Genomic DNA, 20,632 nt, shown 5'->3' with positions numbered 1-20,632 from the left:
TATGATTTCTCAAAAAAAAAAAAGTGGAAATAGATTGTTGTGTATGATGACAAGTTACTTGGTCCAATGACTTAGTCTTTCTAAGATTCATTGATTAATGCCTACCTCTCACAAAGTCAACGAAACATTAATACATATCACAATTTCTTTCTATTCTGTTTTAGTCATTGCTCAGACTTGTCAGTGAACCTTATATGTACCTAATGACTACTGTACTTACTGATTTTGTACATATACCAATTGTATTTACATTTTTAAATAAGTTATTGTGGTAATTATTCCTTAGGACGTTTATATATGTACATGTTCCTCTTTGCATCTACCAATTGAAATTTGACGGTGGTTTACCAGTAGTAGGACTTATAGATAAATCGAATCACACAAAAGATAATAGATGATATAATCAAAATATCAAGGATTATATGTTACTACTAACTCCTATTCTCTTCTTGCAAGTAAAATACATTCGTTACCAACACAGTTACCCGATAAGTAAAAAAGGACTCTAGACGGTATATAAGGCTGTGACAGATTAATTAGAATTTTATTACACAAATTTTATATACCTCAAGTATTATGTCTTATAAAAAAGAGATTTTATTGTACAAAGGCGACTTCAATGTTTGCATATTCAATGTTGAAACATTGAACAATTGTTTCAGATATTCTGGTTTATCTTTGGAAAGAAGACTAGTCTACTTGCAACATAGTCTTCTATCAAAAAATAGATCATTACTGCTCGTTTTATTCTATATGAAATTGGAAAATGTGCACACTGTTCTAATGACATTGTACATACTTACAGTGATCTCACTACAATTGTAATAATTAATAGAACCATTATATATTGCTTGTTTAAAAAAAATTTCCGAATGTTGGTAGTAGTAGTCACATTGTTATAACTTATAACGTTACAATTAATGTTACTATAATAATATCATAAAAAAATGTTTTTAGACATTATAAATATCTACAATAACTTTATAATATCAACACTTCTTTTCGTGTTAATATTAAGACTTCTTGTGTTATTTCATAAGATGGTAAAACAATGTGATATAGAAATTTCTATTAATAAAATAATAGTAGAGTACATTCAGCTTAAACAATAATTAACCGGCCTGTAAATATATATGCTACAAATGAAAAATTTCTACATATACTTAATTGTATCAATGATGTTTGTGACCACATATACATCACATGTAAAATTATAATGAACAGGGTACAGCAAATTTCGATGTACGAACTAATTTTCTGCATCTGCAAAAACGAATAGATTCTGGAAAATATAATTTTCAATTCATATAATTTATTGTACTGAAATATTAAAATGTTTCTAGTCAATAAGTCTGTTGAAATGTAATGTAATTAAAATTTTTGTTTTCCGTTAAACGATATGTTGATCTACTATTATTATCATAAAAATTATTTATAAAGCAAAATATATAGCATCTTATGGAAATAAAATATATTGTACTAGCTTCAGGGAAGGAGCAGAGAATGTGTAAAACAGTTATATTTGTATATAATTTGTATTTATTATGGTGACACAAAACTTTCATTCAAAATGCAAACATTTTCTGTGAAAATGTGATGAAATAAAAACAGCTAAAATTATGAAATGATTTAATTCTTAAGAATATACAACTCTAGTATAATTAACTCCTTTATATTACAAGTAACAATAACAATCATTTCCTATATTATTTGTGCATTTATTATGCTATTATAATCACAGTAAAAATATAAATAATCGAATGCACTACAGTATAAATATGTATGTATGAAAGTACTCTATTTTATAAGAATATTTCGCTTTTTAAAATACAGCTAAAAAGATAATACTTGTAGTACAAAATATTCCAATTTTCTTATCATATGTTAGCATAAAAATAAAGCTCTGTTGTAAATAAATTACAAGGCTTAACACAGCCTATTGTGTTCGTCATGCTAATCAAAATTTAAGTTATTACGTCGTTCGATATCTTTAATTTCTAACATATCTGTTTTGAGATGTAGTTTCATGATTTCTCTCCAGATATCCATTCTATGCTGTTCATTATCAATTCCTAGTCTCAATAAAATAGTTTCATTAATTCTCAGCAGTACTCTCCCTGTGATGTCGTGCTTAAAGAAACATTTATAATATTGACCACATATTGATTGTTGGAAGTACGGAAAATGTGTTACGTTTATAAAATACTTACATATAAGAACTTTTCATGATACAATTGATAATAATCGCTACAGTGCCTCCTTAGCCATTTTTGTACATCTAGCACATTCCACAAGTAAACTGGACGTGGTCGAGCAGTTTTAGTCTGCAACATTTAACTATTAGTGAAAGTTATTATTTATTAACGCATTAGTAATGAAAATTGAGAAGCACACTGAATCACACTGATACTACTGAATTAGACTGAACTATACTTTTAGAATTTAAATTAATAGAATGTCATTACATTTTCATTGTATTATTTAAAATATCAGTATACCTTCGGTTTGTTAGTAGAATTAACTACTTCCTCCACCATTGTGTATAAAATAACAATTACAACTTGAAGAAGACTAAAATTGAACAGCGAACATAAAGGTTATAAGATGAAACAGATTAAAATAATTTCATCATCACTGTATTTCTTGACAATACATTTCAACGATACACTTGTCCAAAAATATATTAACTAATACACAGCTGTCAATCACAATTCTTTTAGTTCCATATTATATTAAAATATACGACACACTTGACATAAAAATGTTATTGTTAGAAGGCACTTATATACAACTTCATTGCATACAAATCTACTACCAACCCATACCAACCAGACTCGCCAGATGAAGATTTGTTCAGAGAAATGAGAGTGCTCACGCTCGGGATTTTAGTGTCCCGGTATAGTGCCGCCCCCTAGTCTAATTTTTAGCCTGGACAGAATCTGCATCACAGACGAATACCTCGTCTGTGTCTGCATCATCTTTTTAGCCTGGACCAGAACCTGCATTATCTTACCTGTATCATTAGCAGCGGATTCCAAATAATGCCAGAGTGTATGCTACTTCTATGTTAAAAGAGGTTCTTCTATGTAGCCTCTGATTCGGCTTGAATGATGATGCAGGTTCTAATACAGGCTAAAAAGATGATGCAGGTTCTGTTCCAGGCTAAAAAGATGAAGCAGGTTCTGTTCCAGGCTAAATAGATGTTGCAGGAAAAGTGGGATACTAAAATCCCACTCTCATTTCCTCTCTGCTTCAATTACGTCTCGGTCACGTGACGCGTTTCGTCTCTGTTGTGCATACTCCGCTACTGACAGAGAGAAAAACTTTTTCCCCCTAATTCGTGCTCCTTCCCCTCATCTGGCGACACTGCTACCAACTACAACTGGAACTTGTGTCACTAACAGTCACTCTCATAGTGTCTAGTGTAGTCGATGTAGTGGTATTTCTAGATGGCGCGAAAGGTGTTCGTCATAATATTTGTAACTGATAGTACTTGTGCACAATATTAACTTACGTGTTTGCAAAATAGTGTGACACTGACATCGAATGACAGTTTGGCTGATGGACTTAAGGTAACAATAATAATCTCGAATGTCTATAATCACCTGCAGATGTTAACAGTGTTTATAATGTTTATAACCTAAAAGTGTGTGTCAATAAGCAAATCATTATCACGAATAAACATTACAATTTGTTACGCGTATATTTAATATAATTAAAAACTATGGACGTGACTCCACTATTAAAACGGCCTAAGCCGACTGACAGTGAAGATGAACTATTTCGTATGCAAGAAGAATTTTTAAAGAACAAACTACAACCATCGGCGAAAGTGATTAATTTACGCGGTTCCACTAAACCTTTTGGTAGTGACAGTTCTATGACTGAACCATCCAAAAGTCAACCGAGTACTGGCAAAGTTAGATCGAGGTACTCTGAGCTGAAGAAACTTAAAACGCACGACAGGGTTTCTACTTCTCAATGCGAAGGTGAAGTTATAAACCCTGTGGTTCAAGAAAACATTCAGAGTAATTTGAACAAACAACAGGAGTCTGTTCAAAATATACCAATTGCACCGTCTAACATTATATTGGGAAATATTGTTGAAAAGAAATTTAATTCAAGCAACTTTAATTTTGATAAGAAGATATCTTCAAATGATTCTGGCAAAGGCTTTCCAGAAGTATTTGTTGCCAAATCTATGGTACGTTGCATTATTTTATTATAGAATAAATCTATAGGTTTTAATTCATGTATTCTAATTATTATGCTTTCTAGGAGAGCGATGGTAAGCGGAGCTTATTTTTACAACAAGTTTCAAAAGATCGAGCAACACATAAAATAGAAGAATCTGAAGACTGTGTATCTCTTCCTACAGATGAAGGTAGTATTATCATAGAGGGATCATGGTCAAGTGAAATACACCAAGAAAATTTGGAAAGATTAAATCAGATGACACAGGAAGATATATTGAGAGAGAAAAGTAAACTCGAAATGACTCTCAAACCAGAATTAATTCAATTCTTGAAAAATAGAAGAAATAAAAAGCAGAAAATGAACAAGGATGAAGTAGAAAAATGCAGTAGTTTTAGTAAAGAACAAACTTCAACCCAGATGGGTGAAGAAAAATTGATTACAAAAGAGACATCAATCAAGCACAATGATCCACCAAACAGTAGTGAAGTTACATACATGGAAGTAGACAAACCTGAGGAGGCATCTAACAAAAATGATGAATGTATATTAAAAAATAATGATACCACACCCATGCAAGTGGATGAGCCTGAAAGTATACCTAAGCCACCAATAGAATTAATGGTGCAAGCGAAAGAGATGGGTTGGGTACACATGGATTCCCTTGAACCCGCAAAGTTGAAATGGATGGAAGATGTGTCAGCACAGAAACAAGAAGAGCCTACTATGAATGAACAATATAATGCCCGCTTTGATTTTAATGGTAAATTCTGTTTCATTTATTTTGAGATATTGGTAAACCTGCGGAACTGCTACCTTCCCCTAATTTCGATGATTTTTGGATATATAGTACAAATCGGTATTTTGAACAATTTTTTCCTTTACATATTAGCGGCGGTCTCGCTTAGTTTCCGAAATATTCGCGACAAACTATCGGTACCACTACAATGAATTCGGATCAACCGGCCACCAATAGTAACGCGTGCGCTGTCACAGATGCACAAGTATAGACACAATTCACTGTAGTGATACCGACAGTTTTTCGCGAATGTCTTGGAAACTAAGCTAAACCGCCACTACCATGCACGGGAAAAAGTTGTTCAAAAGGTCGAGATTTATAACATATGCAAAAATCATCGAAAGCCGTGGGTAGATAGCTGTTCTGCAGGCTGATTGAAATATGTATTTTAAGTGAAGGGCATACCCGATTTTTCATTTACTGTAATAGGTCTACTACTACCCTATAAGGACGAAAGCGTGCCACTTGAGAAGGGTCTTCATCATCACGGGGAAGAACCTGAACGTCCTGGATATTCCTTGCAAGAATTACTACAATTAAGTAGATCCGCTACACAACAACAGCGGTGTACAGCTCTTACAACGCTGGCAAACATAATGGAAAAGAGTCGCAAGGGCTGGTACGATAAAGCATTGCAACCAGCACCTTTGACTGCACTCAGCCAAAGGAATCTTTTGTTGCTATTAAGATTTTCTTTGGACGATACGTCAATAGCTGTAGTCACGGCATCTTTGCAAGCGCTCCGAGCATTAGTGTACAGTGAAGCGGACGAAATTTGTTTAGACAGACTATACGGTTTCAAGAATTACAAGGAACCTGTTTTAAAGACACCGAATACAGATGTTCCCGACACGAGTAACTTAAAAGACGATGAGCTGGCGCAACTGGATGCAGTAGCTACTTTGTTAAGAACGGATATAGTTGTAAGAATTAGATATATATTAAACGAAATGCGGCCACCGCCTATTGGCGTAATTTGCGCGTTAGAAATACTTACAAGACTTACAAGACACTCGCCTATAACTGCATTAAACATTGCAAGCACACCACATTTATTAGAGACAGTAATCGAATTTTTTCAACCGATATCTGCGAACTCATTAGCAATGGTAGACACTATAAATAACGTATATGGCGTTCCTGTTACTGCAGCCATTAGATTTTGTCGTGTTCTACTCTGTTACGGCGGTAAACCTATTGCGTTAAAATTAAATAGACTGCAAATTATGCAACGTGTGTTATCATACGTTAGTTGCGATGCAGGAAAAGAAACTTTTAACCTCGGCATCGAAAGTTTACGATTATGGAAGCTGCTGTTACTCCATGGTGAGGCAGTGGACAGTTTAACCGGAGCACAATTAATTCTCGTGTCTCAGTTACAGCTTCTCTTAAGTAATCACGATATTCAAAGCGCATCGGAGTTGTCTTGCGAATATGCAGCGTCTTTGATAGCTGTCGCCGGTTGCCTGGCACCTTTGAAGGCAAATATATCAATTTTATTAACAAAATGGAGCAGACAGTTACAGTATCTAACGAATGTGACGTGGGGCAAGACGAAATTGATCTCGGAAACGTTGCTAACAGTTAGCGATACGTCTGTGGTTAAAACGTTGACTATATCTAAGTCGCAAGTTTTTGAAAAACTTTGCTCCACTTCGAATTTGCTAAGCGATTGTAGTCCAGCTACAGAACGCGAGCCATCTTGTCTACCTCATCTCGGAGTGCTAACTCAGGATGGGCAATTGCAGCCTATTGTATCCCAGCCATCCTGTTTCCCTTTCCTTGCGACCGCCTTAGGCGTGTTCGTGGATCACTCTTTCGTAGAAGAAATTAGAGAGGTGCTCAGTCTTCCACAAGTTCATAGATACCTACAGCAATTGGAAACATCAGACTGGAGCCTGGAAAGATCATGGTACACGAGATCCGAATTGTCATTCCTGACTAATATAGTCAGCGCAGCTTCTCTCATTAAAGACAAACTGGATAATAAAATAATGCATATTATTTGGAACATTGCAGTGAAACTGGTATCAGTTTTGCCAGCTGATTCTGTTGCTGATGTAAAGAATATGTTAAGGAATGCTCTGTCGGAAGACAAACTAAGTTTAGGAATAGTTGCAGACGAATTGGAAAAATTGAATTTAAATTCGAACATGCGGGACATTAGACTTAACTTATCTCGCAATGTGGCGACTATATACGAACGGTATGTACCACTGAACGGGGAGTGGGATCAAGCTGCGATGCCAAAGGATTGGATCTACTTGCCTGTGGTACACATTTACACGAAATGCAGGAACAGTGGTAAATGCAACGACGAAGACGAGTCTGTGATCTTGTCTATGCTGAGCTTAGAACTAATATTACCTGATTTGGTTGATAAACTTTCGCAGAGCTTGAGGTTCAGCAGATTGATCTTGGTTTATCTGTGCGACACGGTATATTTAAGCAACGACGTGTCAGTTTTGCTTACTAGGGCAGTTTCAACATTATTGAAGGGCCAATATAAGAGACTTGATTTTACAACGGAATTGCCTGGATTGAATTCGTTCATCGATTTGTTTACCGCGATGTGCGAACATTTCTGCTCGACTTCTTACGGCGACTACGGTTTCTCGATGACATTGCTAGTGCCAGTTGCGCAGAGGCACAACGATCATTATAGGAAGTTGTTATGGTCGGAGCACGCAGGTTTGCTACGGTACATTAGATTACCCGTGGAACAATTAGTTGTTCCGTTGAAAGAATATTTGTATCCTATCGAGGAGGATGCGTCTTTGATAGAAAGCTACATAACAGCGCTTGTTAGGGGGATTGTGAAGCAAGAGTGGTGCCCAATTCCTTACACAATTGCTGTTCATCACTCTGCGATGCACTTGAAACAATCGAGCAAGGTAGCATTAAGAATGAGGACACAGATAGCGAAAATACCTAATAAGGCTTTAGCTGCACTATTATTAAATTACGAACCACCTACGTTTAGTTAGGTATTACAGTGTAAGTGTTTGTTCATACATACACCGTAAACTGAAGTGATACATTGTATAAATTATAATTTTATATTTTTCGCATCTCTCTATTTAATAAACGTTAGCTTATGTTCCAGAACATTAGAGGAGATCCTTACGGGGTTAAATAATTCATTCCCATCACACCATGTATGTACGTATATCAGTATTATTAAAAAAACAATCGGTTACACGATTAAAGAATAGGAACAATCTGTGTTTACAATTATATAAAGCATAGAGGCACTGTTTGGTCGTGTTTGCTGATAGCAAGAGTTGTTAATAAAAAATTACCGCAACCTAGAAAGCGCAGTATGCATTGGAAATTTCGTGGTTCATTAATGGCATAACAATTATGTTGCTGTGTATGTGAAAGGTTCTCCATATTTTTATTACCATTTTTCATATGATAATAACGTTAACGTAACGAAAGTACAAATAATTCAATTAATGAGAGATCGATCATGAAAGTAAAAAAATAAAGACGTGTATTTTTACAAAATTTATTACGTTGTAGTGCAACATAATGATTAAGGTTAACATTATGTTAACTCTGCTTTCAATTATACTGTGAAATTGCGTGTGAATTGAATACATATTACGAACAGAAGTACATACACGAGTAAATAATTTATAATACTTATAGTTAGAAGAAATAGTTAGAAGTTCTCTTAAAATTAAACGTTACAGTATGTGCGGCTACTCGAAGGGTTTAACATTTTTGAGTAAAAAGACATTTTGGTTCCTTAACTTATCGATTCGTTAAATAGAAGTAAATATATAGTTTCGACACAATTCTTCTCGTGCGCGTAGAAGTACATACGTCGTAGAAGTTCTAAAACGCGTTAAGTACAAGTGTCTAACAACGGTAGCCTTAATTATGCGGTAACATAGTTTCATGTGCCTCGTATGACGATGCGGTAACCGTTACGCGTGTGTTACTTCATCAGAGAAAGGGAGAGAGAAAGAGTTCGTGTCCAGGTGCATAAAATTGTAAAAAATTCTTTATCATAAAGCACAATCGAGGAAAACGAAAGGAAAGGCTATCGCGGGCTCTACGAGACACTATTTCTCGCGAAACTAAGAAATAGATCGTATCACCGAAGCAATTTACAATTTCCAACAACTGCAGACCTTTATTTTTTATATTAAACTCTGTGAATATCTTACTCGCCGCGTCAAATAATTTATTCTCAAGCATTTTCATTGTTTATATCGATCATTTTATGGGTATACATATTTTTTAGCTTTTCCGTTTATTCGATATTATTTAACATCTATATTGAGTATGTTTTACACGTGATACGCTATTCAAATCTCAATGCGTTTGTTTTAAACGTTTCTCAACTTTCACTTATCGTTCAACATTAGTAAAATGAAATACGAATTGTTGGTCAGCGAGAATGTTTTTTGATCCAGTAGATCAGGCCTGGGCAACTTGCGGCTCGCGAGCCACGGACGACTCCTCTCCCTAAAACTGGTTCCTCCACAAAAATTCGCAATCACGTGGTCCAGAGTCGCCAGATCAAGACTTGCTCCCCCACTCTAATTTCCCCTTCTATCGCGCTATTCCCCACGCTGGTCCGGTCACGTGACGCGTTTCGTCTATGCCGTGCATACTCCGGTGCCGGCAGAGAGAGGGTAACTTTTTCCCCTCAATTCGTGCTTCCTCCCCTCACCTGGCGACACAGACGCGGTCACGCGAGGTAAAACACGGTAAGGGCAATATGAAACAGTTGATAGCGGGAAAAAAGTTGCCCGGGCCTGCAGTAGCTACACATGGCACATGCATTCGAAAGTATGATTACGTAGATATTTTGGAAACAATCGTATCACCATTAATAGAAGAGATTAATAGGAGAAAATATATCGAGAAACGACAATTGTTTCGAGTTGGCTAAAATCAAAAGATATTAAAGCATTCTCTAGTGTAATCGATCGGTGTCAGCGTAATCGACAAACATAACTTTGAGTTTACTCGATTTCAAGAACGGGGTACGCTATGTATACTTCTCTTACAACAAATCGTCTCTATCAATTCATAACAACAGCGTTGTATATACATTTACAGTTCTCGTACGCGTACATGTATATATACAAATGTATTCTCCGAGATAGAAAAATAGGAGTGTGAAATTGCATTTTCGATTATATATATCATATATATATATGTTGATAAAACGGGTCCACCGTTCTTTCGTACAGGTTCAACCCTATCCCCGAATGTTTCATGATTCGTTCCTCGCCGCGAGAGGAACGGTCAATACTCCGCTAAAAGACTCCTCTCGGTTTTCTCTCTTTATAAAACGATCGGACGAGCAATTTCTTCCGTCTACACGCGAGAGAACCGTGGCGCGGTCCCGAACTGTCGGCAAACTAGTTATACTCTTCGTCACGCGACGACCACTTGAAAATCCTGCTTCGAAACAGCTTCTGCGTTCGATCGGCGAACGACCCGCCATCGCCGCGGACCAGCCAATTGTAATTACGAGAAAACATTGATCTTACAAATTAACGCAAATTGTCAGCCATGCTTCCCTAGGTGATGGCTTTCATGACGTTGACGCCAACCGACTGCTAGGACTCTTTGTCGAGCTTCCTCCAGCCCTCGACCGTGACCAATCTACCCTCGATGCTCGAGCAATCCAGCTCGATGCAGTGCAGTCTCGCACCCCATTCGCAATGGCTCTGGTCATCCTGACGATAATATTTGATTTGCAGGCAGGTCGACAGGTAACCGGAACCCAACACCTGCATGATGATCGACAATTCTTCCCGATGACCACGCGCACTCGCTGATATACCCTTCGTGCTGTGGTAGGCGCTGTATGCGCACGCTGTGCCGTCTCGCGCGCGCTCGATCGTTTCTACTGGCTTGCCTCCGATGCTCAGGAACCTGGAACATCCGACAAATTCATGCTACAGGTAATATTTGCTTAAACAAATAAAGAATTCTAATAAATACAGGAGACCAGAATTTACACGGTGTCCTGAAAAGGTCTTGAAACGGTCAAACATCTTGAAGACTCGGCATTTTTAACCGGAAATGTTTCAAATGTTGTGACATAAGTTTGAAGGATTCAAAAAATTTTGGTGAATGATCAGATTTGTGTAGCTCTTATTTATTAATGATTGATTAAGATTAAGGAATAAATAAATGTCCATGTAGCTCCCGTATCCTGCAATTGATGTAGGTAATTTTTATTTCGCATAAAGATCTACAGTCTAGTTAGCCTTCTTGCCCTGGGCACACACAGAACGGCGGGCACGAAGCCACGCCCCTGCGGGTAAGGCTGCATGTAGTGTCACGCGCATTGTCACAGCTACGTTGCCAGCTACGGCTGTGCGATGGCCTACCCCCACTCCGCTAAGTCACCTGCCCGTAGCTTTGCCCACGGGCATCGGCGGGCGCCCTTGTGCCCGCTAATAGACATGTTGAGCAGCTCTGAGTTAGGGACTTTGAAAGATGTACGTAGTTCTGTTAGCATTAGCATTATCCAGAGTGTACCAAGTGGAGTGCATGTATTATGTTTGATACTTGATACTGCACTTGGTACATCCTGGATAAAACTAATGCTGGCAGTATTATATTCTGAAAATCTTATAACTGGACCGTAGAATTTTATGAAAAATCAAAATTGCCTCAGTTCATTTTAAAGTACAGAAGCTAAATGAAAGTTTTTCTTTTAATAATTTTAGTAAAGAATAAAGAGGATGATAGAACAATACTATTGACTTATATCCAATTAAAACAGATACAAAATGTGTCTCGATTATGAAACGTATAAGGCGGCGGTATTGCAAAATATACAATCATTCAAAATGTTGGTGAACAGGGGATGAAATTCATGCCAGATTCCAATTATTAATTGAATAATTTAAATGAGCATTACAAATAACCCCTAGACAAAATTATTGAGTAAAGAGAAAAAAAAAATGGAAACAATTAGTATAACATAAATTTTCAAGGATTAATTTAAGTCAGTTTCAAACTAAGTATTTTATTTTTACCTCTGACAAATTTCTCGTAACTGTCCAATTTCTTGGAACGCATTCGCCTCGTTAAGCGCGGTATTACTATAGATTTAATGACTAACCAAATTAGAAATTAAGTGGAAATTCACGTTGTCAGAGGAAATTTATTTGTTCATAGGCAACACAATTTTTCTCGAACCTCTTGAAATGTAGTTTTGACTTTACGTATATAGTTTTTAATCGAAATGAATAATACGGATGCAATAAGAAGCGAACTTCTTTTTCAAGTGAACTCGATGATTGACTGCTGTATGAGGGGCAGGTATGGTTGCCTTATGAACAAAACAGCTGCCTCTAAATGTCTTATAAGTGTTCATGAAAGTGTGGGCAATCATAATGTGAACGGTTAACGCGTGTTACGACGCAAGTAATTTTGAAAGAATAAGAAAGTAGGTATAGCTTGGCGAAACCTTCGACAAAACGAACTAGTCCGACGACTAGTCCAATATTTCGCGCTTTTCAACTTTTCATGATTAAACCATTACGTTATTAACACTAAACCTACCAAGCATTAACAGCATTAAAATGGCATTAAAATGGCAACTCTAAAATGGAGATTGTCCATAATTTTCAATATAACAAATGCTTGGCTTGACGAAGAAATTTATTCCACTATTTTCCATATGTGAATTTTTATAGTTTCAATAATTGTAAAATATAAAACCGGTCATTTTGACCGTGGTAGGTTTAGTGTTAAGCAGGCAAGCATTCTTCGCAATCGTATGCAAAACGAAAAGCGAAAGAATAGAACACTATAAAATTATACAACTATTTTATGAAATACTCTGTTCATTGTTCTATTTAATTTGTTACGATACAACATAAAAGAAGGAAAGGCCGAACAAACTTTTATTAGACAGGGGACGTTATGAAAAATATATGTCTCTAGTTTTAATTACGGACAGGTACAAAGCATAAAAGAGCAAACGCAAAAGAGCGGAACAATATAAAATTGTTCAACTATTTCATGAAATACTCTGTTCAGTATTCTACTTCAGTTTTACGGAGCAACATGAAGGGGGTAAGGGCGAATAATTTTTTATTAAAAAACGAGCCTTCGTTTTCCATGAAAAGGAGGACGTTGCGACAAATAAAAAATTTGAAGGTCCGTGCAACGGTTAATCGAATTGGTCGGGTCTTTAGCTTCAATTGTAGACAGGCGTCGAAACAGTTCTGATTTGATCGTAAATCGATAGCGGGCTCGCGACGGTTGGGGACAATACAGAATTGTGATTCGAATTCATTTGCATCTTCGGGAAGCCAGTATTCAAGATTCAGAACCTCGTTTTAGGCCTCCATTGTGTGGTTCACCTGCCACGTATCATGCCAACCATTCCCCAATCGTTTACAAAATGGTCGGAATATTTTAACGATTTTCAAATTGTCGAAACTCCGATTTTATTCATCTTGCCGCTTCATTTCATATACGTGTTTCAATCTGTAGGGTCTCCGCCTCATTACTATACAATCGGTATTGGAGCAACCCAATTTAATATGAATATTTCGTTCCACCAGGTTTAATTAACGGCATCATGATAAACTCATGTTTAATCATATAGTCTCAATATTTTTGTGTAGAAATATACAGTGATGAATAATTCATATTATTATAAATTTATTTTAGCTGTATACTAATTACTAATTAAAAGCTGGTTATGCCAATATTTTTCGAAGTTATCGTTCCCAACTGTGAGAAACCTATAATACACTTATCAAGGAATAATATCGTTTTAGTTTGTTTATACAAGTTTAAATGACCTCTCTTTACGAATGAATCATGCATACATTTGAAACGATAAGATACGAAGTTAAGTTAAAAAATGTAGTTAAATCGCATGGCGTCGGTGCTCGATAAATACCAAACTCTCGTGTCGCAATGCTAATGAGGCAAAATTAATTTCGTTTGTGATAATCGCGTTCGCAACTTTAAAAATATCCCCGCGGTAAAAGAAAAATGAACCATGCTCACCGCTACGTGTTCGACCATTCTAGATCGACTTCTCGATACCGCTAATCTCTCGAATGATTACAGTACACAGCACGCACAAGAAACGGCAAGAAAATTCCGTGCAACGTCTTCTAAAAATATTCCTTTCCCAGAACTCGGGCCTTCTTGATTGAGATTTATCCCCGCCGGTGTTGTTTTATCAAGAATGAATTTTCAGGGAACAACGTTCCGCAAATATAGAAATGCTAAAGCATGTCCGCTAAATATTAATAGCTTCTGCATAGTAACCACGATGCACACTGGCTTGATTTCAAGCTTGTGTATTTTTAGTATTTCACAGAGCGAAAGAAACATACGCCAATGAACTCCTCGTCGTATCAATGTCGACCATCGTTCACGTGTTTAAAACGAGTACGATTTCACCGACAGAGAACAGGAAACAATAAAATATACGTCCTCGTTCTCGAACGCTCTTTCTGAAACGTGCAAATACTGCATCGATTAGGTTCCAGAACAGAAAGAAGTTCGAGCCTGTAATTATTTCCTTAAAGCGTACCTACAGGCTTCCTGTGGTATCGATTACGAGTCGAAGAAAAAAGTTGGAACATGAAATTATTCCTTTGAAATAAACAACATCTTCTTTCTCTAGTATCGAGCACTGTGCGATCTATGTCTACCGCGTAGGGTCGGAACAGTGAAAGTAGACCAGACCCCCTGGAACTTTTCCACTTGAATGGAAATAACGCAGAAGAAGGTGCTGAAATCGGACTGCATCAGCATCTAGAAATTTTAACATGAAAGTTCAGTTTGGACACCCTGGAGAAACCGAGGCTCTGAACTCAAAGGATCCTCAGAAGCATACACCAAAGCAGTGACCTAAATTGAGGGACTTCACTTTTCGTGAAGATTGAAGTTTGCTAACCTTCAGATCCAGGGACGTAACCAGGAGGAGGATTAATATTCAGTTGCAGCCCTAGATGTGAGTTGAGCATCGACCTAGGACCTGCAGTAGTCCTCGGGCCCTCTGGGTCTGAAGACCCTGCAATTTTGGATCTTGCATCCACAGAAGGGTTCAAGCTTGATATCCCTTGGATCCCCCAATAGTACTACCAAATCACTCAGATTTTGGTCACTTATGTTCCTAGACCCTAGATGTAGGTTAAAGAATGGTTTAGTAATCCTCTAAATTTGTGAGTCTGAAGGCCCTCTAACTTGGGGCCCCTAGTGCACAGCAGAGAGAGGGAAAGATGTCAGACCTAGATTTAGCAATCTCCTAATTTCTGAAGTTTGTCAGCCCCCTAATTTTGAGCCCTGACTCCGCCAGTCCCCAAGTAAGACCCACAAGTCTCTGATCGCAATTCAATGCAAGGGATCAAAAGGCTTCGAAAGCGATAGATGCCTGCGAATGGAATCGCACAAAACAGGATAAACACCAGGTTCGGTATGCCGTTCGATAATGCGGAAGACTCATTAACTGGAACTGCGGCGGGCGCTCCTCCAATTCCGCGAGACAGGTGCAGATTAAAGGAGAAAGAATGGCGACTTAATCACGCATTGTGTTATGCTTTCAGATCGATGGTTCCCAGCTATTGCTTTATTCGAGTTTCATTCCCTTTCGGCAGCCATTCGAGGGGGTCTTTCGGCTGATTTATTCGTCCCCTTCCCGATAACGAGCGAATAATTCATCTCGATTTTTCTCTTCGGTTTGATATTTCCGGCTGAATTTCTATCTTCCTTGACTTCCATGAACTGTTCCAGGTATGATAATGGCGTGGAACACCTGAAAAATACCGACTCGCAGCTTCTTTAGGAGGAAGCGAATTTATCGGTCTGGATGGTTCCTGGCATACGTTTGTCCGGGCCAGATGTTTTCTCCCAAGGAATAGAAAATTGCGAAACCATGCGAAAGTGTTCCCGGATAACCCGATAATAAAGCACTTGTGCTAATGGGATATCGTTTCTTTCGTTTCTGACATCGCTCTTCCGAACAGTTCCGCAGCGGGAAACAAAAGGAAATATATTTTTCTTTTTTGCACGGAGTTCGAAGTAGAATCAAACTTTCGTTCGACGTTCATCAATTTCGTTAGCATAGCGAGATCGTGGGCCGACACGCTGCATCGCAATCGAGCTGTTTGCATCTCGAAGACGGGAAGCTTATAAAATGTTCTTCTACTTGACTTTGCCTTACTCGCTTCTACTCTGAACAAGTGACGTATTTCCGTCACGTACGGCTGCGCGGCGACCGCATTTAGATTTAAATTCTTAAAAACCCGTAAAATACCAATCCGTTGCAGCATCGTAAAGCGAATCGTGAACAGAAGCCGCCCGGGTCAACGCGGCCATTTTCGGGATCGATAGAAAACGAAAAGCTGCACTTTTTAACCATTAAAGAGACATAAGACCAACCCGCCGCGAATATTCTGCTCACGAGACCGTGAAATCGGGATTTATATTTTGTTCGAACGGCTGGGTATTATTCAAATTAACTTTTAGTTGGTCGAACGTCGCTCTGTTTATCACCTTTCGCTTCTCGTTATTTTGGACAATGCTATTTGGATAGACGTTAAATAGGCCTCCGTGAGATTTTTGGATGTGACACTTTTCTTCGCGGTAACAACAAGACCGTGTATCTTTATGAAAAATAAAAATTATCTGCATTAACTACAAGAAAGAAAAGTTATGCAAAAATTTGTTTCTTCTTTTAATAACCTTAATGGGTTACGCACGACGTAATTTCATAAAATTCACGGTTTAGTAATATTAATATTGTCTTACATATCTGCATCCTGATCTGCAGTTTGAAAATACTACTTCAAAATCTCAGACTTCTAAATATGTTCGACGTCGGCGTAGTTTGCAAGTTTTTAGAACCGATGGAAGTCCAGTTTTAGAATCACGTTTGATTTACCGACAAAAAGTATCGATAGCGACATTTTTATGGGTCGACATAAAGTTTCATCGATACACGAAGATATATCGAACCATAAAAACTGGTAACACGTTTCAATCTCTTAGAGTCTAGTCATTCTTCTCGCGTACACGTTCTTCTAACGGCAGACGTTGAAGATGTTCCTTGAAGGAAACTGAAGAACTGAAGTCTCCAAGTGAAAGAAAGTTTGCTTTTAATTGTTTCATCATGAAATTGTTACCGACATATTTGTTACATTTTTTTGGTTAAGATAAGCCCAAACACGATACCGTTTCGTTCTTGTTTAATGGAACCTCGATTATCCGAACCTGTGGTATTTGCATTCTCCAATTGAATCTAAAACGATCCATATACAGCAAGGTTTCTAGCTAGGCAACTAGGTAGCTAGGTTCTCTTTCAAATAGTCATGTTCTACTGATTAGTTCGGATAATCGAGGCTCTAGTATATCGTGGATTAAATGAATAAATCTAATCCATATTATATCGTGTTTGGGCTCGTTTTACTCAGGAAAATGTCACAAATCTGTCGGTAACAGTTTCACAAAGTAATATTTAAAAACAAAATGGTTCTGTCACTGTTTTGTGACAATCCTGTCACCGCGTTACTCACTATTTATTACATGAGCGACATTTCCCGAAATGTTCGCACTAAGAGTCATTACCCTTTATTAAGTAACCCAGAAAATGCGATTATTCAACAGCAATCTTCGGGAAGTTTGCAATGGCCGTTCCACTTTTCCGTCCGTATTCCAATTCGCTAAATTGATAGTTCTTTACCTTGGGAGCGAAGTTGCTAAAGAACTTTCTCCGCGTGCTCACGGGGCCAGGTATTCCGAGAACAGGTAGTTAATACGACTCTCGACGAAACGTCGAAACGAATTTATAAAATCCTGATAAACCGTGCGCGGTTATGCTTGCAATTGAAACAGCGGTTGCGTTCTCGGTCTTCGGCGTTCGAGAGTTCGAGCGTGCAATTCGAACGGTAGACGGCGTAGATCGTCGAGAATATTTTTTCTTCACTCTGTAGGAAACCCTAATGAATTGCCTCGAAAAATGTCTCTCGATCGATCGCAATCTTCCGCGCCGTTCTAACGGAATCAGCGAACGGATCCGCGGCGATAGAAAAAGCTGGAGAGAAGTTCGCGGCGGGTATGTAATACCTGAAGGCATACACTTCGTGATCGATACGTTCTATCGTCGTTCGTGAAAAATGTAACGGAGCCCGGGTCGTATCGTAACATCGCCAACAAGGCGATCCCGTTTCTACTTTCTTTGATCTAGCGCGAAACAACGATCCCCGATCCTCATCGATCGCCTCCATTCAAGATTTCGTGCGCTTTAAAGAAAGTGGAGCGCGACCAGCGTTTTCCCCATTCAAGGGCTTCGACATGATAACAGAAGTCGTCGATGAATTATGCATGGACTTCAAGCATTTATAGTAAACATGAATATGCGGAATGAAGTCCTGTGCTGGAATTAATGGCATTCTAATTTCCTGTTTAATGCCGTCGACCCTCTAGACTGATTCCTGGAAGGTGCACGCTGATTATGCGAACTTTTAGATTCTTATTACAATAATTTTGCATGAAATGCCTACTGCGATCCAATTTGTCTTTCTGTAGGTCCTTTGGAACTTGGGACTTCAGTGAAAGGACTCTGGGTGTTCTTGTGTTGTAGAATTCCATGATTTGCGAGTCTTCTGGATCCTCTGCTTTGGATCCCTAGATTTAGACGATCTGTGGTCTATTTAAGACCTATATCTACGGATTGTTGAGATCTCTCTGTGTTTAGAAGTCCTCCAAAGTTTTCCATATCAGGTCCCAAAGTGTTCGCATTTCCTAATTTTTCTCTCCAAGCCCAGAAGAAATTCTAGAGTTGTATAAATCTAAGAGCCGCGTTTACAGATTCTTGTGGTTTCTCTGTGTTTGTGAGTCCTCCAAAGCCGCTAACATTTCCGTTTTATATCCTCGAGCCTCTACATATTCTGATTCGGCTCCTCGATCCCAAAATTTGTATAAATTCCTCAACTATAACCTGAATTGAAGTGCTCGTTGTATTTCAAGCCGCATCAGGACCAAGTGGGTCTGTTACGGGAGACATTGAGCTAACAAGGTTCCACAGAACGTTGAATTAAAAGGCTGTCTGCTCCCCCCGGCAGGTAAAAGACAGACCAACGAAAACGCGGTACTTTGAGCCGCGAAAGGAGCTCGAGCACCGTCTTTCTAAATAAGAAATGAAGCTATTCCTGGTTGATTTCCAGCGGCGGAACCTCTCGAGAATTGACGTACTGATGTGAAAGTACATCTAGTACTCTTGCGGTTTTCTAACCAATCAAAAGTTTCGCGTGCAAGTTATATTTTGCCCGTACCAATCGAACAGACTCCACTTTTTCTGTCCACTCTAATGATCATCGTACCATGGATTTTATTCGCGACGCATTGAACGTATTCGGTCGATCGTACACACCTTCTCCATATTCCCGTCGATCTAGACAAGATACACCAGTTGAAACTTGACCCTTTGATTAAAAATCTCTCGCTAAGTCCGTTCCACTAAAAAATTCAACGCGAAAAATACACTGATAAAAGGCAGATTTTTATGCAAAATAAAAATGTGTGGATTCTGGGAAGCAGCAGTTAAAAATTAACTTCTCTTAATAATTTTGATATATTCAATACAACATAACGATATTATTAGCTCTTTCTAATCGGCTATTTTATATAATTTTCATAAATGCATATAAATGTATATTTGTGGTTCTACGTTTTCAACTTTTGAACTTTTGAACTCTTTGATCTTGGCTAATAACGGTAATATATTAATAACGGGTTCGACCAAGCCTTCTTTTCACGAGAAAGTTTTGACTCTTTGTTCCGTGTAACTTTACCGTCCATCCGCTTGATTTAGAATTTTTCGTCTTCTCCTCTGTTCTTTGGAAAGCGCGCAATTTTGTGCCTAGGAAGCCTGGACATTGAAAAAGAGCGTTCGTTCAGTGTGTTTAAATGCGACTCCTTTCTTCGCGACCTCCGGGACTGAAGCTGTGTATACCACCAGCCGGAATTTTCTCGAGTTCACGGGCTTCGATTTAAAGTAGAACTTTTTCACGGTTTTTAACGTTTCGCCTCGACGGATTCTTCGAATAAATGGACACGTTGTCGCTCGAAAATTTCTCGAAAATTCTATTTCGGCCCCCTGTGGATTTTCATCATTCACGACTTTCGAAGTAACAAATAATTTGCATCTCGCGTGAATCGAAGTTTCCCCCGGTTCTACTTGCGCTCTGGGATTGTTTAAATTTCCATAAAATTACTGCTTATTCGAAACTTCCGGCGGTGAAGTATTCCGAGAGCTGTGTTCTCATTTGTAAGAATTTGATGTTGGATAAGGGTTTCTGTACGATGAAATTCTGCAAAGCAATTGACTGTTTTATGAATTCTTTTCAACTAAACAATCACTTTAAAAAATGTAGAACACGGTTGTAGAAGAATTTTTGTATAAAAATTGTTTTACGTTTGCTCGGGAAAACTGTTTACGTTTAACACAAGTTTCAATTCTGTAAAATTAAATTTTGCAAAGCAATTGACTGGTTTAGAAATTCTTCTCGACGAAATATTCACGTTAGAAAATGTAGTACACGGTTACGGAAGAATTTTTATATGAAAATTGTTTCGCGTTTGCTCGGGAAAACTGTTTACGTTTAACACAAGTTCCGATTCATT

At 38.0% G+C, this 20,632-nt stretch overlaps 3 protein-coding genes across 4 annotated transcripts in view; 1 reads left to right on the top strand and 2 right to left on the bottom strand.

The window, feature by feature from the left end:
* Window positions 1–22: 22 nt before the first annotated feature.
* Ave (sterile alpha motif domain-containing protein aveugle) lies at window positions 23–2,842 on the bottom strand. 2 transcript variants are annotated; one of them, XM_076786661.1, is made up of 3 exons: window positions 2,499–2,842; window positions 2,211–2,337; window positions 23–2,130 (listed from the first exon to the last, which is right to left on the bottom strand). In XM_076786661.1, the coding sequence occupies exons 2-3, from the start codon at window positions 2,331–2,333 to the stop codon at window positions 1,954–1,956; spliced, it is 300 nt and encodes a 99-aa protein (XP_076642776.1). In that variant the 5' UTR covers window positions 2,334–2,337; window positions 2,499–2,842; the 3' UTR covers window positions 23–1,953. The 2 variants fall into 2 exon arrangements, with proteins under 2 accessions (XP_076642776.1, XP_076642775.1); XM_076786660.1 differs by having other exon boundaries at window positions 2,211–2,324; window positions 2,499–2,840.
* Window positions 2,843–3,427: 585 nt separating this feature from the next.
* LOC143353382 (RNA polymerase II-associated protein 1) lies at window positions 3,428–8,101 on the top strand. The gene is made up of 3 exons (XM_076786658.1): window positions 3,428–4,204; window positions 4,279–4,957; window positions 5,423–8,101. The coding sequence occupies exons 1-3, from the start codon at window positions 3,725–3,727 to the stop codon at window positions 7,978–7,980; spliced, it is 3,717 nt and encodes a 1,238-aa protein (XP_076642773.1). The 5' UTR covers window positions 3,428–3,724; the 3' UTR covers window positions 7,981–8,101.
* A 1,603-nt stretch (window positions 8,102–9,704) lies between these two features.
* Window positions 9,705–20,632, bottom strand: part of LOC143353383 (CB1 cannabinoid receptor-interacting protein 1) — a 33,273-nt gene continuing 22,345 nt past the window's right edge. Inside the window, exon 2 of the mRNA XM_076786659.1 lies at window positions 9,705–10,897. Within this exon, the coding sequence (XP_076642774.1) occupies window positions 10,579–10,897 (319 nt within the window). The 3' untranslated portion in view covers window positions 9,705–10,578. The remainder of the gene's footprint in view (window positions 10,898–20,632) is intronic.

The sequence above is a fragment of the Halictus rubicundus genome, chromosome 4 (assembly GCF_050948215.1).
Source record: "Halictus rubicundus isolate RS-2024b chromosome 4, iyHalRubi1_principal, whole genome shotgun sequence".
NCBI lineage: Eukaryota > Metazoa > Arthropoda > Insecta > Hymenoptera > Halictidae > Halictus > Halictus rubicundus.
Note: the sequence above shows the minus strand (reverse complement) of the source record. Positions and strands in the feature narration are given on the sequence as shown.